The sequence below is a fragment of the Pelophylax lessonae genome, assembly GCF_965119305.1.
Source record: "Pelophylax lessonae genome assembly, chromosome: 4".
Classification (NCBI taxonomy): Eukaryota; Metazoa; Chordata; class Amphibia; order Anura; family Ranidae; genus Pelophylax; species Pelophylax lessonae.
Genome location: NC_138771.1, coordinates 604,222,317 through 604,242,004, shown reverse-complemented (window position 1 = coordinate 604,242,004; position 19,688 = coordinate 604,222,317). Strand labels below are relative to the sequence as shown.

Sequence of the window (19,688 nt, the reverse complement as noted above, 5' to 3'; positions counted from 1 at the left end):
TTTAGGAAAGCATTTCTCCGGAATAAGCAAATATTGTCTAAATACAAAAGGCATGTGTATTCTTCCTTGAATCTTCGTGTGCTTTGTGTATTCCTTCCAGATCTGTGTTGTAAACCAGTGTTAGACTTTCCCTCTGTACAGGAGCTTCCTGTAATAAAGACTGGTCACGGCTGCTCTCTCTCCTTATGCAGGGTGACTGGTCTTGTCTCCACCCCCTCCTGTAGTTTTCTGCAGGAAGCCTGTAGTGGGTGGAGCTGCAGGGTCCCTCCCACAGCTATTCTCTCAGTACAGGCTACATACAGTACAGTGATGATGTCACCACCACCATTCTAATGGTATTAACTGGGTTTGCAAAGGTATTTGGTTCAAAAAGAGTATAGCACTAAAAATATATTTGCATTAAATTTTTGTACTCACCCAAACCTTGTGAGAACATCTATGCTCTTTGGGAACCAGGACATTACAAAGATAAAACAAACCATAATACTTATGCCATGGCTTGAGTAGGGGAGGACCGGAATTTTTGTCATGAAACTAAAGCATGGTGATTTTTTTCTTTCTGGTTTATGGTTTCATTATCTTTTTTTTAACTAGTTTGGTATTTGGGCAAGAGAAATGAGCAAGCATTTTAATAATAGGTTTACTGAAGTAGGATCAGGCAGAGAGCTCATAGAAGTCAGTGATTCTTGTGCTCAGTTGACATTATCTTGCTCCCTCTAGTGCCCATTGATCTTTCTAATGATACTCCAAGCAGAGGGATGGTCATGGTGGCATAGTAATCGAGATCCCATTCACATCATTTGCATTACTGTGTGTGTTCAGATGCCTGTTGGCACACAATGTGCATTTAAACGCCTGTCCACATATGTTTTTTTTTTAGTTTCCTAATTCAATAGGATCTTAAAGCATATCCTCATGTCTAAAAATGTGCACAGATTTATTTTACCACATGCCTGTGATGAGGAAAAGGGAAGCAGCCATTTTATTTATCAAATATTTATTTATGATTATCAAACATGGATTTATAATTAAGCAGATATATTGGATGTATATATTGTGAGAAGTCATATTGTATAACAGCTGTTGTATTCAAAAGCCATTTACAGCTCCAGCTGTTAAAGCGGAGTTCCGGGCACAGAAATCATTTTTCAACAAACATACCCCCGGGACAGTCAGGGCTAGTACATTCCACAATGGCTAGCCTCTGATCTGTCCCGGTTCGCACTTACCTTTTAGAAGAAATACTCACTTATAAAATTTCTTCCACAGCGTTTCCATCTCTCTTGTGGGCAGCTGAAGCCGGCGCGGTCCTCTTCGGCGTCTTCTTCCGCGTCTTATGCTCCCAGAATGCGCCTGCACCGGCCCCTCTCGTCACTTCCGGGCATGCCCAGAAGCTGTTTAGCAGGGGAATGCGGCGTCGCCCGGAAGTGACGAGCGGGGCCGGTGCCGTCGCATTGATTCCTGGGAGCGATGACGTTCAGCTCCCAGGAATCAGTGCAAGCTCGGAAGTGACGACGGAGCCTCGGCACAGAGGGAGGAAGTGAAGACTAGGTGAGTATATTCGATCTTCAATTACAAAGTGAGTAAATAAAAAAAAAAACCTAACTATCCAATTCCTTTTCAGGTGAGGGGGAACAAGCGGACGGGCACAAAAAAAAAAATATCGATTTTGTGCCCGGAACTCCGCTTTAAGATTGCTATCTCGACCTTTGAAGATTTGTTCAATTAACGAACTTGGAAGTTACACGTCTTTGTGAACAACTATTCCGCATTTCAATCAAGATGTGACTTCAAAGAAACTTTAGATAGATAGGTGCCACCCTCTTCAGAATGTATAAATTGTAATACAAGTCCTTAGGAAGTTAGAGCAATGTTTATTAAGCCAACAGAATGTATGTAACTGAATTGCTCTCCAAACATGTTTACCTACATGTTTGTCTAATAAATATAATTTTCAATCTGGCTTCAACAGTCAAAATGTTACTGAAACCCATGAGTTTTGGGGTTACCCTTACACATGCAAGGCAGGTATTCGAACCATTGAAAACAATGTTTTTCCAGCAGGTATGTTCCTGTACAACATAACACTTGTGTTTTTTTGCATAGGCTGAATAAGCCCTAAAACCAAAGGCCAGAAAAGTATGGTCTGTGAAGTTCAGTAGCCATGCTTGGATGGAGCAGGGCTCACTTGCTGGATCCATCAGGGGGCACTGTGGAAGTCAAAGCCACCTATAGGTAAGGATGGCACAAAAGGATATTTCCATCTGGGACCATAGGGAACAGCCGAAAATATATAAATGTCACAATTTATAGTGCGCTCTTAAGTCCATAATAGACAAAGTAACAACTGTAAATCAAACTACTTGTGCTATGATATCCTTCTGCCCTGATCTGCCACCATAAACTCAACAAAAACCCAGCACCTTCAGAAGCAAATCTGACCTTCCCCCATCTCCCATAATTCAACACTTGGTGCCTGAGCAGTCAATTTGCCGTCCTTGGGGGGCCTCGCCTAAGGTAACTCTTTAGCCCTACACAAGAATTTCAGACTGTTGAAATGTCTAGAGGAATTCTGGTCAGTGTATAGAAGAGATGGTGAGAGAAAGGTTCATACAGGTATCTAATGGTGCAAGCAGGGCTGCTGTTAGAAATCACAGGGCCCTGTACAGCCTACCTGGCAGCCCCCCCCCCCCCAAATTTATTAAGATAATATTTTCACTTAAAATACATTAAAATCATTATTAGCGGACACAAACATAACAGAGAACCTGTGTGAATTAGCCCTTTTTTAATTGTTTTTTACAATTTTTAAAAATAAAATGTATAACTTTTTTTTTTTAAATGTTAAAAAGGTTTACAATTATGTTATTTTACATTTTTTTTACAATTATTTATTACTATGTTTAATTATTATTATTTTTTTACAATTATTTATTACTATGTTTAATTATTATTATTTTTTTACAATTATTTATTACTATGTTTAATTATTATTATTTTTTACAATTATTTATTACTATGTTCAATTATTATTATTTTTTACAATTATTTATTACTATGTTTAATTATTATTATATTTTTTTTTACAATTTCTTAATTTTTTTTTTCAGGGCAGGGAAGCCAGCAGAGCTGTGGGAGAGGGGTGTCACAGTGATAGGGGGGCACACGGGGAGGGGGATCAGAAGCAGGCAGAACATGGAGGGGTGATCGGTGTCGGAGAAGCAATTACAGGAAGGATGCCCTGTGTCTGTGTCTCTCCCTACAGCAGTTGAAACTGGCGTTCAGGCGCTGTAGAGAGTCGCTCAGGGCTTCCTTCTGTAATTGCCCCTCCTCCCGACCACAAAGATTCCCCATGCTGTTGGGGCCCCCCTGTGTGCCCGGGCCCCCCAAAGGAGGGCTGGTGGACCCCCCCCTATCAGCGGCCCTGGGTGCATGCTGTGGTGACACCTGTTCTTATTATCTAATACAAAAGTACAAATAATCTTTAAAAAAGTGGTAAATGCATCTTGAAATACTTCACACTGAAATGCAAAGAGAGGCATACTCAGACCACAGCTGTAAAGCCATGAGCTAAAGTAAGACATTCAGGTGGCGCCCTCTAAGGTCCTCACAAGATGTACCACAGTTTAGTTTCAATTAAAGTCGAGATGTGCGCGACGGAAAAAGTTCATTTGGTTTCAGATTCATTCCTTAAGTAAATAATTTTTTTCCGTCATATTCGTTTTTTTTAGGATGATTCGTTTTCAGGATTTGTTTCGTATATTAGTTGTTCCGAGTTGATTCGTATGTTCAGAAGTTACTTTGGAAGATTGGCTATTTTAGTTTTAACCTGTTATTTTGTTATTACGGAGATGATTTATGTACATCCCTGCTAGTCCAAACCACAAAGAGAAATGGATCGAGCTGACTGGATGATATCGACTGGAGTCATGTGCATCCAGAAGTAATGAATGGAACGGAATTAGGGCTCTTTCACACGGAGCGGACCGTATTGCGATCCACTCCGGCACTTTTTTTTTTTTTTCACGGACACGGATGACACTTGTGTCATCCGGTCCGTATGTCCGCATATCATCCCATCCATTTGCGGATGATATACGGACATAATGTATGTCTATGGGGATTGCGGATGTCAGCGGATGACACCGCTGACATCCGATTTTGCGTCCGTTCCGTTTTTTTAAACGGAACAAAAATAGGGTTCTGTTCCGTTCCAAAAAATGGAACAGAACTGAAAGGATGAAAATCGGATGTCAGCGGGTTGGTCATCCACTGACATCCGCAATCCAATAGACATTCATTATGTCCGTAAATCACCCGCAAACGGATAGGGTGATTTACGGACATACGGAACGTCCGTGTGAAAGAGCCCAAAATGATTGTATTTATTCGTTATATTATGATTCAGAGATTTTGATGGATCCATCTCCATCCAACCCTAACACAATAAGCAGGAATCATGATCTTATTTAACTTTTCAACCTTACTGTATTTATTGCAATATGCTTCCATTTCGTATGTAGTGCATTTTTTTTATAATAATGAAAAATGTTAATGCAAAAGAATTGGCTGATTATCCAAGAGTCAAAGACTACCGCGCTACTGTCATCCGAAAAAAACTATAACATGGGAATCAATCCGGATCATTGGTTATGTTGTTATGTTATTTCGGCTACTTCAAACATTAACAAAAAGCCTACCTATCAGATCCTGTCACCCGAATGTAAAAAATGAATATGAATCAATTTAGTGTTTTTGTTATAATTTATTTTTGGATCTGTTGAAATTTGTTACTATTGTGATTCAAAGATTCGAATACATCCAAATCTTCAAATAACCAAAATGTTGTCTGAATTTTGATTTATAACTAAATTAATCGTACATGTCTAGTCTCCATACTAGCAAAAAAAAAAAAAAACATGGACACAATTCAAAAGAGTGGGCCTTATCAAGAGGGGTCAAGTCTTGTCATCATGGGTTGGCAATTTAAAGCTAAACTCCAGGCAGACTTAAAAGACACAAAGTAATGCTGCCCTGTATTCATAAGGGCCCATTTACACCATTACTGTGTGTTAACATAGGTGCGTTGACACACATTATGCTGTGCGTCAATGTGTGTTAAGGCAGCCTGTTGAAAATGAATAGGCTGCCAACTCAATATATTTCATGCACCATTTCTGGCACCTCAACACATGTCTGTTGGCAAGGTGTGTTGAAGTGCCATTCAGAATGACTGACATTGCATTGTAATTGCATTTAAAGAGGAAGTAAACCCTCCTCTGACACTTTTACCTATGATAAGGCTTACCTATAGGTACTGTAAATATCTCCTAAACATGCACCGTTTAGGAAATATTTACCTTACATGCAGCCAGTGACATCACTGGCGCATGCGCTCTGAAGGAACGGCCGCTGGTGCCATTTCTTCAGAGCCCTGTGCCGTGACCGTCGGCTCCTGCACGCGTGCGCGGGAGTGACGTCACCGCGGCTCCGGCCAATCAGATGGCCGGATGCAGCGATCCCGGAAGACGGGTGACTGGACATGTCGCCCGTCATACAGGTGAGCGGGCGGCACGGCGGGGGCTCGTTCTTAGGTAAGTATTTCATAATGAGCTAGTATGCGATGCATACTAGCTCATTATGGGTTTCTCTTTCAGTTTACAGAAAAAAAAAAAAACGTTCATGGGTTTACAACCTCTTTAATGAGTTTTGCCACATGTTCCTGCAACACAACAGTGTGAATGGGTCCTCATACATCATTAAATGCATAAGTACTTAAATTTGATTTGGTAAAAAACTCCTTCAATCCCTGTACGTAAAACCTCAAATCATTTGGCAGGTAAAACAGTTCTCACATTTTTGCATATGCATATTTAGCTGTTTGCCTTGAACTCAGCTTTAAATGTTGCCTTAGGGTAAGAATGCTCCTGAGTCCACCACGACAAAGGCTGTGATTTTAATATACAGAAATTTAGTAACAATGGGGGGTAATGTACTAAAACTGGACCAGATAGATTCTGAAGCAGCTGTGCATAGTAACCCATCAGCTTCCAGTTTCAGCTTACTTAGTTAAAGTGGTTTTAAACCCTTACATATACCCAGTAAAGTGACTGGCCTCAGGTGATACACAGAGATGAAAAGAATACTCCTACATAAGGTGTACCTGTTTATCTGCAGCTCTGTCTCCTCTACATCTGTTGAAAGTGCTGAATTTATAAAGCTTGTCTGTGAGTTTAAAAAAAAGGGGGGCGGAGAGCTGAAATCACGTTCTGCAGAGCTCAGTGAGAGCTGACTGGAGGAAAAAGACACACCCCCCTCCACACATCACACAGGAACAAAGCTGAGGCTGTCAATCAGCTGGAGATCCCACCCCTGTCACCTTTTTTTTCTTGGTGTCAGGAAAACAGAAGGGATTCATGCTGATAGCAGAGGAAGGAGGCAGCAGACAGAAATTACACTTATTGCTCTTAATGGAGACATGTACACACTATAGAGTGATATGCTTTGTTCATATTTCATGTCTGAGGTTTACAACCACTTTAAGTTTGAAAATGAAAGCTATAAGCTGATTGGTTGCCATGAACAGCTGCTCCAGATTCTGGCTGCACCATTCTTAATAAATTCCACTCTTTGTATTAACAATGTACCTGTAAAGCCGGCCAGAGATGATGAAACGGCAGGGAAGTTGGTTGAACGGAAAAAAAATGAGCCGATTCCCCCATCCACACATTCAATGCGGATGGGGGAATCCTGCCCACTGACTTATTGTATTCTGGCAGCAGGGAAACTTCCCCGCCGTCAGAATACAACGATCAGTGTTGATGGCTATAGCCAGTACCACTGATTGTTCAGCAAAAACTTTACAGGCTGTTGTACACAAATTGATCGATAGACTGACTTGTGTACAACTAGTCTGCCCATACATGGATCCAAATTTGGCCGGTCCCTGTTGATCCATGTATGGCTGGCTTTAGTCTCCTCCTGCTCCGTGCCTGCACTGGATGCAGGGATGAAGGATTTATAATATGTAAATCACCTGCATATGGTCCTTTAACTTCTGGTATACATTGTATATGTGGTCCGATTCTTGTAGTTTCAGCTGTGCCTTCTCCAGGCGATTCTCCAACATGCGTAGATTCTGTACGAGGCACAAAGTGACATTTTAGCAATGGGGAATGTGAACACCAATCTACCTAAAGCTAATGCTGCCAACCTGATTCTTCCACAGGTTTCTTTTATCTGCTGACTTCACAGCTGCACTTTACAAATGTGGACACTGTAAAGCCAAACTAAGGGGTCATTACTTCTCCATTCACAGGTCATAGCAGGTGAGGGGAGTTGGAAATTCGACAGACCTCCACAAGAATGTCTGAGAAGTAAATAGCTAGCAGTTGCTTTAATCTGCCTGTTATCCAAAGAATTATTAAACCTGGGTGGCCCTAGCAATAAAGAAGAGCTCTACCCAGAAAGGGTCAAGGTTACTTACCCCTGGTGCTTAGGTGGAACTCCAACATCCAAACCCAAACTATGACTGGATAAACTTGTTTTTTCAACCAAGCAACTGTTTGCACCAGTCTATACAAAGCTCTCCTTGTATTCCTCTGAAGGTTCCAGTAGGGGTAAACTAAATACAGACTCTAGATTTTCTTTAGGAATACAGTAGGGCAAAGAAGTTAAAAGTGAAGTTGTCCTTTAAGTAAATCCTAGAAACATATATATGGAAAATAGGACTTTTTAGATACTATAACTTTGAATGAGTCAACTAGTTATTTAGATTAAGTCAATAAATGTCTTTCACAATTATTAATTCAAAACAAGTAAAATAATTCCGTACACTTCAGTATTTTAACAACCTCTTATTGGACGCACTTGAGATATCATATATTTTTTGTTCCAAGAAAATATATATTATTATTCTTCTCATGTGTACATACTGTATGAGCAACACAAGAATCACATGATGGGATGTCTAGTTCTCTATTGGCTCGTTTCCACTGAGCGGTACGGTACGGTCGGTACTGTACCGTACGATATTTTTGCTGTTTCCATTGTGAATGGTACCCTAATTCCGAACCGTACCGTACCACTTTTTTGGGACCCTTTCGTTGGGGTACCAAGCACATTAGTACCGTACCAACAGGGTGGAGCTACACTCTGCAGAACTTTGATTGGTTGACAGAGAATCGTCTATCACAGCTTTCCTGCTACACCACGCCTATCATGAAAGGGTACTATTGGCAGTGGAAACGCAATGTGTACCGTTCCGAACCGTACCGTACTAAACCGAACCGTACCGTACCACTCAGTGGAAACGAGGCATATGTGTTTCTTAAGCCAACGGTCTACTTAATCAGGAGAAATGGAGGTGAAAATGTCTGATTATTGACTTTTTGTCACGGTATAGCCTGCGGTTCCCTGCCTGTGTAATTCTTACCTCCTTGATGCGGTTGTCCTGTTAGACCTCTGATTCTTTTCCCATGTGTTGTTTGGCTTCTATGCTTACCTATGGGCATTCCTGCTATACTGTGGGCTTTTATTTCCTTCCCTTCTATTACTAGGCCATCCTCCTAGTTTGCTACATGCTCAGTGCAGCTTGTATTGCTTGAGCAACTTCCGAGTTCTCTGAGCTCCCTGTTTGCCAAGTGTCTGACTTCAAATGTACCGACCGTGGCTTTGTTTTCCGTTTCTGCCGGTCTTCCGCCTGTCCTGACCTCAGCTTGCTTCCTGGATCCTCTTCTGGCTCCTGCCATCTGTACTCTGCACACGCGAATGGTCTCTGTATCGTCAGCTGGACGTATCTGAGGGCCGCGACCTGATTTCAGCTTGCTGCAAGTCTATCCCCACCATCAGACACCCTAATGGAGAAGCAGGCTTAGTCTCTGCACCCTGGATTTGCGCTCTACTACCATGGAAAATTGAAACTTTTAACCTAAATAACTGGATGACTCATTCAAAGTAATTAGTATCTAAAAAGTCCTGCTTTCTGTATATATGGCTATATATTCTCTTTGGGGATGTTGCTACAGTAGATACATTGACACTTAGTTCCATCTCTGATTGTTCAATAGGCAGCCTTGCTTGGAGCTACACAGCCTCTCCATCCAAAGCATCTTGGCTGCGTCCTGTTCCCTATTTGTTCCTATGGATGGTTGGTACTCTGGCTTTTCTTTGGCTAGGGCACAGGTGTCAAACACAAGGCCCACGGGCCGAATGCGGCCCCCCAGGCCATTTCATGTGGCCCTCGTACCTCTCCTGCAGCTGCGGTACCCCCCTTGTCTCTGCCCCCACCTTTTTTCTGTAGTTGGCAGCAGAGAGGACAGAACTCCTTTTGCAAGATTCTTCTCTGTGCAGCTGCAGAAAGGCTTGTCTTTGCCCCCCCCCCTTCTCAGCAGTCAGCAGCAGAGAGGAGGGCAGAACTCCTCCTACAGATCCAGCACCTCTTTGTGCAGTCGCAACACCACCTTGCCTCTGCCTCCCCTGGTCTCAGCATTCAACAGACTCTGGAAGCTCCTCTGGTCTGCCTCCAACCCTCCTCTGGTTCTCCTCCAGACCCTGCACTTCTTCCCAGATCCATCAGCATTTTCTTCCTGGCAACAGCACAAGGTAAGGGGGTGCATTGTGATGTAAGGAAGGGTGGGTGACTCTTGACTTCTGATGGTGGGGGGGCTCTTGACATCTCATGTAAGGGGGTAGTGGGGTGCTCTGGACATCTAATCTTACAGATATAACTGGCCCTTTAAAGGCAACCATAATGCTGATGTGGCCCTCAATGAAATTTAGTTTGACACCACTGGGCTTGGGGATGCCATGAGTATGGACCATTCATAAGAATGAATGGGGCTGTGTGCGCTATGCAAAGGACATGGCCAGGATGTTTAGGAAGCAAAGGTTGGGTGGTGCCAGACAGGACTGCTCAGTGAAGAACTTAGTAAATGGGGAAGAAAGTAAAAAATTAACTATGCCTGCTACTCTTTATTTAAAGGACAAATTCACTAAAGTTTCCTTTAATATGAGCATTGTGTACACAGCAAAATCATGAGAGGTAGGGGAAGGCAGGATTGAGGTTTGAAGCAGAGGAGCAGAAAGCTTGTAGATTGTACAGAACAGCAAAATCATTGGCTGATGGGTGACCTTTGATTCGGAATGAAGCAAGGTTTGGTCAAGCAAAAAATAAATAACCTGTTGAGGAGTTTCCTCCTGTTCAGTGACTTCATTCTGTGGATGAAACAAGTAAACCATCATGAGGCAGAATAGACCATGTGACCATAGTGTCTGCCCCTCCCACTACAGGGTGAACCAATAGGAATTTATTTGTTCATTTATATACAACAGACATGCTCCAGGGGTTATGGCAGAAAACACTGAGCCATTCACATCAGTTCCCACCCAAGAGGTTCTTACAACTGAATGTCCCTGCCACAGTTACACACAAAAACACACACATCAAGAACTCTGAGTATTGTGGATGGGCGATGAACCATTCTAGCCATCCTTAGAAGCCAGAAATGTGGGATAAGGGATCAGCACACTTGAAATTTGGACAGACATATTAATTATTACAAATACATATTTATTACAAAACACTAACAATCATTTTTAATGCAACAAGTGCAAGTACTTTATTTTTATCTATGTGAGCCTCCTGCAATCTCCTGTATATCAGCCTTCAGGATGGTAGAAGGAGGAGCAGCATGATAGGAGAGAGCAGATACATGACCTTATCAGTGTGCTGCTGTTCTATCATTGTCCAATCAGTAGGCTGGGGCATGCATTTTTGCCCAAGCTGTGCTTTTGCTGCAGTGGAGGGCATGTAGCTTGCTGCGATATCTAGCAGAGGTAACTAGATTCAAAGACTATCTATGCAAAATTAAAAATCCTTAGACAGGTAGAAAATAATAATTCAACTGGATGATTAGAAATGAATAGTGGATTCCTGAGGCAGAAATCACAGGAGTATGCAAACAGCTGGAAGCTGTACAAATAAATTACAGACTGACAGTGGCCGCATCTGTCTGCGGCTGTAATCACATGTGATCGCACATGGAGCAATTATCTGCTGATAGGGACAGATGAACAATCTGCTACGGTTCGCATATGCCCCATGATTCCTACCGCAGGATTACGTTAGTTAATTCTTGTTACAAATATCCGCTGTCTCTTCCTAATCGCTATTGTGAGAGTAGCCGTATGTTCAGCATAAACTTTGCTCAGGTCAGGAGGATGACATTACAGTCCACTCATACAAAGACAAACTTTTCATTTTAGAAGGCTGACAAAACTGGACCTGGTGCCTGAACTTGCAAACCCCAAAATGAGGCTATCCCTTCTTATCAGAATAGTACTGTCACTTCTCACCTGCTCTGCCTGCGCAGAACTGTCTTCTTTCCCAGGCTTAGCTTGTTCACCTTCAGCTTTCTGCTTGTACTCTGTCTCCAGCTCTTCTAGTCGCTTCTTCCGAACCTCAGTCTGGTGGTGCAAGGCATTAAGACGCTTGATTTTGTCGCAGAGTTTCTGATCCATTAGCTGGATGGCAGCCTGAGAAAGTGTGGTGAGTGGTAGAGTGAAACGCGTGATACTGACCACTGGCCTGCCCCAAAACAACATTAGCAGATTTCTACCTGTACACATTACAAACATCTTTACTTACATGGCCGCTCTTGTTCCTCATAGCAGCTCTCTCCACAGAGTGGCTCTGAAAGGCCTCTTTAATCACCTTCTCGTCACCCTGGGACACACATGTGAAACAAGACGTGATAATCAAAAGCAGTTTAGACAACTTACTTCAATCCATAGAATCCCTTTTCCACCTCTGTTACATAAAGCTGGGAAAAAAAGCATTAGCAGGTATCTCCCAGCAGCCAGTAAATTCCAGTAATCAGTCTCCTCCTGAAGCTGGCTGCTGGGAGACACCGGCTGGTGGACACTGGGATTACAACCTCCCACTCTGGGAAGCACAGTGCCATCAGCAGGTGATCCAGGTCCTGACACTATCTTTCCCAGCTTTATACCCTCCCAGCAGCCAGCAGATTCTAGTAATCAGTCTCCACCTGATGCTGGCTACTGGAAGGGTATTTAGTCCCTCCTCTACTATTACACTTTGCTTCAGTGTTTTGCTTTGCAGCCAGATACTGCTAACCATTTATCCTGTTCTTGATTGTGCTCTTTGCCTTGTACCTATACACTGAACCCTGCTGTCTAGTTCCTGATCCCAGTTTTAGGTTCCCCCTTCCTGTATGTTCCTTGCACCTCTAGTTTTACCCTGCTTTTCAGTGTTCCCTATTTGTATACATTGTATATAGTCAGTTCACTAGTTAGGCTATCTGTTACTTTGTTAGGTTGTTCAGTTAGGCATTTTGTCACTGGGTTTTTGGTTCACTTATATCTTTATGTTTGCTGGTGTTTGGATGAATTTTATTCTCACTGTAAATAAATCTTACTTTGTAGTAGCTATGCTGATTCGGCCATCCCTCCTGCTGATTCCTGACAGAGAGTCCTACATCTCGTCTACCCCTATTCCAGATACAAGCCTCAAAGTGATGGGTCTTCCCACCTGACATGTGGCAGGCAGTGTTTAAAGCTGAACTTCAGCCTTAGCTTTTAAAAATGAATCTGTAAGGGATGTTTTGTAGATGCATTTTCAGCGAACAACATATTCCTGTTGCTGCCGAGCTACTCATAATACGGTAATCATAGTTTTCCTCCAACCTTTTGTCACAGAGGTACTTCATGTCTGGATGACATCCAGTATTAGCCTGCCTCTTCCTCAGCAGCTTGGCTGTCAAGAACACTTTCCCTAGAGTCCTCTGGACTAGCATGAAGAATCATCACTTCTGGGAGTTACATGTAATGGTGATAGAAGAATCCCCAGCTCCACTATCACTGCCAATGCTGCCACTGACAAGGCTGCTCTACGTCTCAGGAATGACCGGGAGCCATCCCCCTAAAACAGTAAAGGCTCATGGGAACTGTAGTGTACAAAGGTGTACTGACATATGGGCAAGATATAGTGCACCTAGAAAGCATTTACAGTGCTTCACTTTTTCCACATTTTGTTATGTTACAGCCTTATTTGAAAATAGAAAAAAAAATCATTATTTTCCCCAAAATTCTACAAACAATATGCCATAATGACAACATGAAAAGTTTTTTTTGAAATCTTTGCAAATTTATTAAAAATAAAAAACAAAAAAAAAATCACATGTTCATAAGTATTCACAGCCTTTGCTCTATACTTTTTTGAAGCACTTTTGGCACCAATTACAGCCTGGAGTCTTTTTGAGTATGATACTACAAGCTTGGCAAACCTATTTTTGGGCCTCTCAAGCTTCATTAGGTTGGATGGGGAGCGTTGGTGCACAGCCATTTTCAGATCTCTCCAGAGATGTTCATCCAAGTCTGGGCTCTGGCTGGGCCACTCAAGGACATTCACAGAGTTGTCCCATAGCCACTCCTTTGTTATCTTGGCTGTGTGCTTAGGGTTGTTGTTCTGTATGAAGATGAACCTTCACCCAAGTCTGAGGTCCAGAGCGCTCTGGAGCAGGTTTTCATCAAAGATGTATCTGTACATTGCTGCATTCATCTTTCCTGACTAGTCTCCCAGTTTCTGCAGCTGAAAAACATTCCCACAGCATGATGCTGCCACCTCCATGCTTCACTGTAGGATGGTATTGGCCAAGTGATGAGCGGTGCCTGGTTTCCTCCAGACATAACATTTGCCATTCAGGTCAAAGAGTTCAATCTTTGTTTCATCAGACCAGAGGATTTTGTTTCCCATGGTCTGAGAGTCCTTAAGGTGCCTTTTGGCAAACTCCAGGTGGGCTGTAATGTGCCTTTTACTGAGGAGTGGCTTCTGTCTGGCAGCACTACCATACAGGCCTGATTGGTGGAGTGCTGCAGAGATGGTTGTTCTTCTGGAAGGTTCTCCTCTCTCCACAGAGAAACGCTGGAGCTCTGTCAGAGTGACCATCAGGTTCTTGGTCACCTCCCTGACTAAGGTCCTTCTTCCCCTAACGCTTAGTTTGGCCGGGCGGCCAGCTATAGGAAGAGCCCTGGTGGTTCCAAACTTCATCCATTTATGGATGATGAAGGCCACTGTGCTCATTGGGACCTTCAATGCTGCAGACATTTTCTGTACCCTTCCCCAGATCTGTGCTTCAATACAATCATGTCTCGGAGGTCTACAGACAATCCCTTGGACTTCATGGCTTGGTTTGTGCTCTGACATGCACTATTAACTGTGGGACCTTATATAGACAGGTGTGTGCCTTTCCAAATCATGTCCAATCAACGGAATTTACCAGGGGTGGACTCCAATCAAGTTGTAGAAACATCTCAAGGATGATCAGTGGAAACAGGATGCACCTGAGCTCAATTTTGAGTGTCATGACAAAGGCTGTGAATATTTATGTACATGTGATTTTTTCGTTTGTTATTTTTAATAAATTTGCAAATATTTCAAATCAACTTCTTTCACGTTGTCATTATGGGGGTTTGTAGAATTTTGAGGAAAATAATAAATTTAATCAATTTTGGAATAAGGCTGTAACATAACACAATGTGGAAAAAGTGAAGCGCTGTGAATACTTTTCGAATGCACTGTATGTATGTATGTATGTATGTATGTATGTATGTAACAGGCGGTCAGTTCTCATCCGATCTCCCCTTAGAGGACAGCGGGGATCTGACAGCTCCGTCTCTGCACACAGAGCGGAGACTGAGCTGTCATCTGCCTGCCAGCGGGGATCGGTGGATCGATCCCCCTGCTGAGCAGAGAACGGACCTCGTCAGACAGCGCACCATATGAAAGGACCCTAAAGGGTTTTTATGGCAGCCCCCGCTCACAACAGTGAAGCTGTACATCCATGTGCTTATGAAATGTCACCTGACATTTAATATATACGATGGTGGCCTGGTTCAGTTAACGTTGCCTTAGTTTTGAACACTGCACTGCTACTTCAAACGTCAAAAGAAAGTCAATGAACTTCCCCTTCCTGTATAGGGAACAAAATAGAATGTGGCCTAGTGCACACACTGAAGTGCACCCATCCCTTCATAATAACTCCATACGCCCAATTTATTTGTCCTGGGACTTTGAATGAGGCACAGCACATACGACCAATTAATAATCATTGTTGTTTAATAAATGAATAAATATTGCATACAAAAGGAGGATAAAATGGTAACAAACTGATATGTTTTTGACTTTTGCTTTTTTTTTTTTTTTTTTTATAGCAACTATTTTAGGTGCTATCATGGACTGCCCACCCATGTTTAATCTTCTTCCTGTTTGTCCCCTTGGGTTCTCGCTGAGTCACACTTCCAGAGCTCCCGGGTGAGACTCCCCTGGCAATCATTATTTGGAAATGTTGTCATATTTATTATTAGCTGATTTATAAGTATCAGAGCCCCTCAGGCTGTTTTTGAGGTTGGAATTATTCTGTGTAATACGAGATACTATTAGGCATGTCACATGTTTTATCTTGCGGATACTATACATGTATCTACTCCTGAAAAGTGACCAATGAGTGATAAAACGCGTCGAGTTTATTGATGCAATTTTTGTTTTAGTCTCGTATTGTTAGTTGGATTGTATTTGGTCAACATTATATTTAATTATGTATGAAATGCAATAATATGAATTCACGAATCAGCTTGTTGCCATTGTATCCTTGTTTTTTTAATGCAAAATGTACTCATTTATTAAACAACAATGTTGGAAACAAGTTATTATTGTTCGTTTGTGCTGTGCCTCATTTAAAGTCCCAGGACAAATAAATTGGGTATATGTATAGGGAACAGCAACAGTTCACCCAAGGCCCAGTAAGTCCTACATTTTGGGTGTGATATTAATTTTCAAGTGATTGCTCTAGGTAAAATATAGGAAGGTAGGAAAACAGTCCAGTTACATCATAATTTTATTATTAACTATTGTCTTGACTTTGCTTACCGCAAGCACGTCAGCCAGCTTTTTATGCAGCTTCTTGTTTTCTTGGCGCAGGAACTGTATGGTTTCCGAGTTCTTCTGAACCTGCGCACTGGAGCTCTCCTCGTAAGCCTTGTGATCGCCATCTATAAGAAGATCCAATATTGAAGCCTAAAGCTGGTCATACATTATTCAGTAACATTGTACAATCTACTGTCACCGACGTAGTGACGAGATGGGTCTTTTGGTTTTGCATTATATGGGAATGAATTAAAGAAGAATTTCAGGCATTTTGTACATCAGCTTGGACCCAGGTAACTATGTATATACCATACCTGTGGGATCCCTCTGACAGCTGGAGATCACTGAAGTAGGTGCCGCTTCTCCAGTGATCTCCAGTAGCTTCCGGGTCCCGTGCCGAAGCGGCTACCCTGCTGCTTTGTAAACACAGAAGGACGACCACTCAGCACGGACGCTATTCAATGAATGAAAATGAGTGAAAAGCATTCTCTGATAGGACGAGGTGGAGACCGTGACAACACCTTCCCAGATCTCCACTTTGTCCAATCAGAGAACGCTTTGCATTTATAGAGAATATGCATTCTCAGAATGCTGCCCCTGCAGAACGGCCGACTTTCTGTGTTCAGAATGCAGCAGGCCAGCGGCTTAGCACGAGGACGGGAAGCAAGTCGAATAGTAGTGACTACTATAGTGATGTCCAGCTTCTAGAGCAGGCATGTCCAACCTGCGGCCCGGGGGCCACATGCGGCCCAGAACCACAGGCAATGCGGCCCACTGCCCCATGACAATTTTTTTTTTTTGCTGGGGAGGAAGGAAGTCGAGTCGGGGGCACGGCCACAGAGGCTGCCATGAAGGGGATCATCCACTAGTTGTGGTAAATTGGTGCTGGGGGGGCTTTAGCACGGAAAGGGCGAAGCAGCGTTTTATTACTTATATACCTTAACTATACTATATATTTTATATGCGGCCCGAGAAAATTTCTCTACACTCAATGTGGCCCAGAGAAGCCAAAAGGTTGGACACCCATGTTCTAGAGCATGGGTGCTCAACTGTTGCGGAACTACAATGACACATTGCAAGCAGCTGGCAGTTACAAGCATGACTCCCAAAGGCTGAGGCATAATAGGACTTGTGGTTCTGCAACAGCTGGAAGGCCACAGGTTGAGCACCCATGTTCTTGAGGAATTCTACAGGTATGGCATATGCAGAGCTGTAAGCTGTAAAAAAATGCCATATCTGGAATTCAACTTTAAAATTTCTGTCAGGTTATTTCTATCTGAAACCCCTCTGAGATTATGTTTTTCCACTCCCTGTTCCTGTGACACTCATACAAGAAATGGGGAGTGTGGTTGTCATCACGACATGAAGGCACAAACTGGAATAAAAACATTATTATAAATCCAAAGCCTTCCCAATGCTACAAAACATGAAAAACGTGTTTTGTTTTGAACCTTGTCCCTGTTCTAGAAATTTCCCATCACTTTCTGTCCTTCCTTTAAACTGACAAAGGCTCCCACCTTCCCCACTCTATCCTAAACAAAATATATTTTCTGGAAATGGGGTTTAAAGCAATTTTGTTGCTAAGATAAAAGTTCAAAGTAAAGTTGCCCCTGCAAAGAAGACATTTTATACCCATCACCGCACCGCCCATCTCTGCTGTAGTGAAGAAAAACCACCAGCTGAAGATCCCAGAGAATCCAACACTTCTGAGAGTTTTGAATTCCTGGCCCCCCTCTGCCTTCTGTGGTTCCATTCACAGGTCCATATACTACTGCTCTGCCTGTTGTAAAATAGGGTTCAGTGGGAGGAACCACAGCATGTGGTAGGGGGGCCAGGAAACTGACACTCCAGGAAGTGTGGCATTTTTTAGGATCTTCAGCCAGCAGTTTCTCTTCACCATTGCATAGAGCAACAGCATGGACAGCAGGACATCTCATTGTTCAATATGTTCTTTGCAGGGGCCACTTCATTTTGAATCTTTAAGGCTCGTAGATGCTTGACGAAAATCAGACGAAATATCCTCCGATTTTTCTCTCTCATGCTCAGCTGTCATAATCGTTTTTAGTTGACAGTGAATAATGTTCACGAAATTTCTCATCCGGTTTTTTTTTTTTTTTTTTTTTTTTGGGACATTTGTACCTAGACTTCCGGGTCGTCAGCAACTTCAGATCGTATCCGCTTTTTCATGGACGTACTGCATATACATTAAACGAAAATTGGTCGTGCTGGGGAGGGACGATAAACATTTTGGTGTTTGTCCCTTCGTTTTTTTTTCCGTTGAAAATGTTGGCATCGGCTGCTGAAAGTTGTGTACACACTAGCCGAAATTCGTACGGTTTTACTTTGGACGGGAATTTTCGGCAGATTTTATACAAACCCAAATCCAAAAAAGTTGGGACACTGTACAAATTGTGAGTAAAAAAGGAATGGACTAATTTACAAATCTCATAAACTTATATTTTATTAACAATATAATATATATAACATATCAAATGTTGAAAGTGAGACATTTTGAAATGTCATGCAAAATATTGGCTCATTTTGGATTTCATGAGAGCTACACATTCCAAAAAAGTTGGTACAGGTAGCAATAAGAGGCCGGAAAAGTTAAATGTACATATAAGGAACAGCTGGAGGACCAATTTGCAACTTATTAGGTCAATTGGCAACATGATTGGGTATAAAAAGAACCCCTCAGAGTGGAAGTGTCCCTCAGAAGTCAAGATGTGCAGAGGATCACCAATTCCTCCAATGCTGGGGTGAAAAATAGTGGAGCAATATCAGAAAGGAGTTTCTCAGAGAAAAATTGCAAAGAGTTTGGAGTTATCATCATCTACAGTGCATAATATCATCCAAAGATTCAGAGAATCTGGAACAATCTCTGTGCGTAAGGGTCAAGGCCGGAAAACCATACTGGATGCCCGTGATCTTCGGGCCCTTAGACGGCTCTGCATCACATACAGGAATGCTACTGTAATGGAAATCGCAACATGGGCTCAGGAATACTTCCAGAAAACATTGTCAGTGAACACAATCCACCGTGCCATTCACCGTTGCCGGCTAAAACTCTATAGGCCAAAAAAGAATCCATATCTAAACATGATCCAGAAGCGCAGATGTTTTCTCTGGGCCAAGGCTCATTTAAAATGGACTGTGGCAAAGTGGAAAACTGTTCTGTGGTCAGACGAATCAAAATTTGAAGTTCTTTTTGGAAAACTGGGACACCATGTCATCCGGACTAAAGAGGACAAGGACAACCCAAGTTGTTATAAGCGCTCAGTTCAGAAGCCTGCATCTCTGATGGTATGGGGTTGCATGAGTGTGTGTGGCATGGGCAGCTTACACATCTGGAAAGGCACCATCAATGCTGAAAGGTATATCCAAGTTCTAGAACATCATATGCTCCCATCCAGACGTTGTCTCTTTCAGGGAAGACCTTGCATTTTCCAACATAACAATGCCAGACCACATACTGCATCAATTACAACATCATGGCTGCGTAGAAGAAGGATCCGGGTACTGAAATGGCCAGCCTGCAGTCCAGATCTTTCACCCATAGAAAACATTTGGCGCATCATAAAGAGGAAGATGCAACAAAGAAGATCTAAGACAGTTGAGCAACTAAAAACCTGTATTAGACAAGAATGGGACAGCATTCCTATTTCTAAACGTAGGCAACTTGTCTCCTCAGTCCCCAGACGTTTGCAGACTGTTATAAAAAGAAGAGGGGAGGCCACACAGTGGT

The 19,688-nt window shown here is 42.5% G+C and overlaps 1 protein-coding gene across 1 annotated transcript in view; it reads right to left on the bottom strand.

The window, feature by feature from the left end:
- Positions 1 to 19,688, bottom strand: part of ODAD3 (outer dynein arm docking complex subunit 3) — a 60,952-nt gene that overhangs the window by 34,037 nt on the left and 7,227 nt on the right. Inside the window, exons 3-7 of the mRNA XM_082256663.1 lie at positions 15,947 to 16,068; positions 11,648 to 11,725; positions 11,356 to 11,535; positions 10,180 to 10,215; positions 7,037 to 7,138 (exon numbers count right to left, since the gene is read on the bottom strand). Coding sequence (XP_082112789.1) covers positions 7,037 to 7,138; positions 10,180 to 10,215; positions 11,356 to 11,535; positions 11,648 to 11,725; positions 15,947 to 16,068 — 518 coding nt within the window. The remainder of the gene's footprint in view (positions 1 to 7,036; positions 7,139 to 10,179; positions 10,216 to 11,355; positions 11,536 to 11,647; positions 11,726 to 15,946; positions 16,069 to 19,688) is intronic.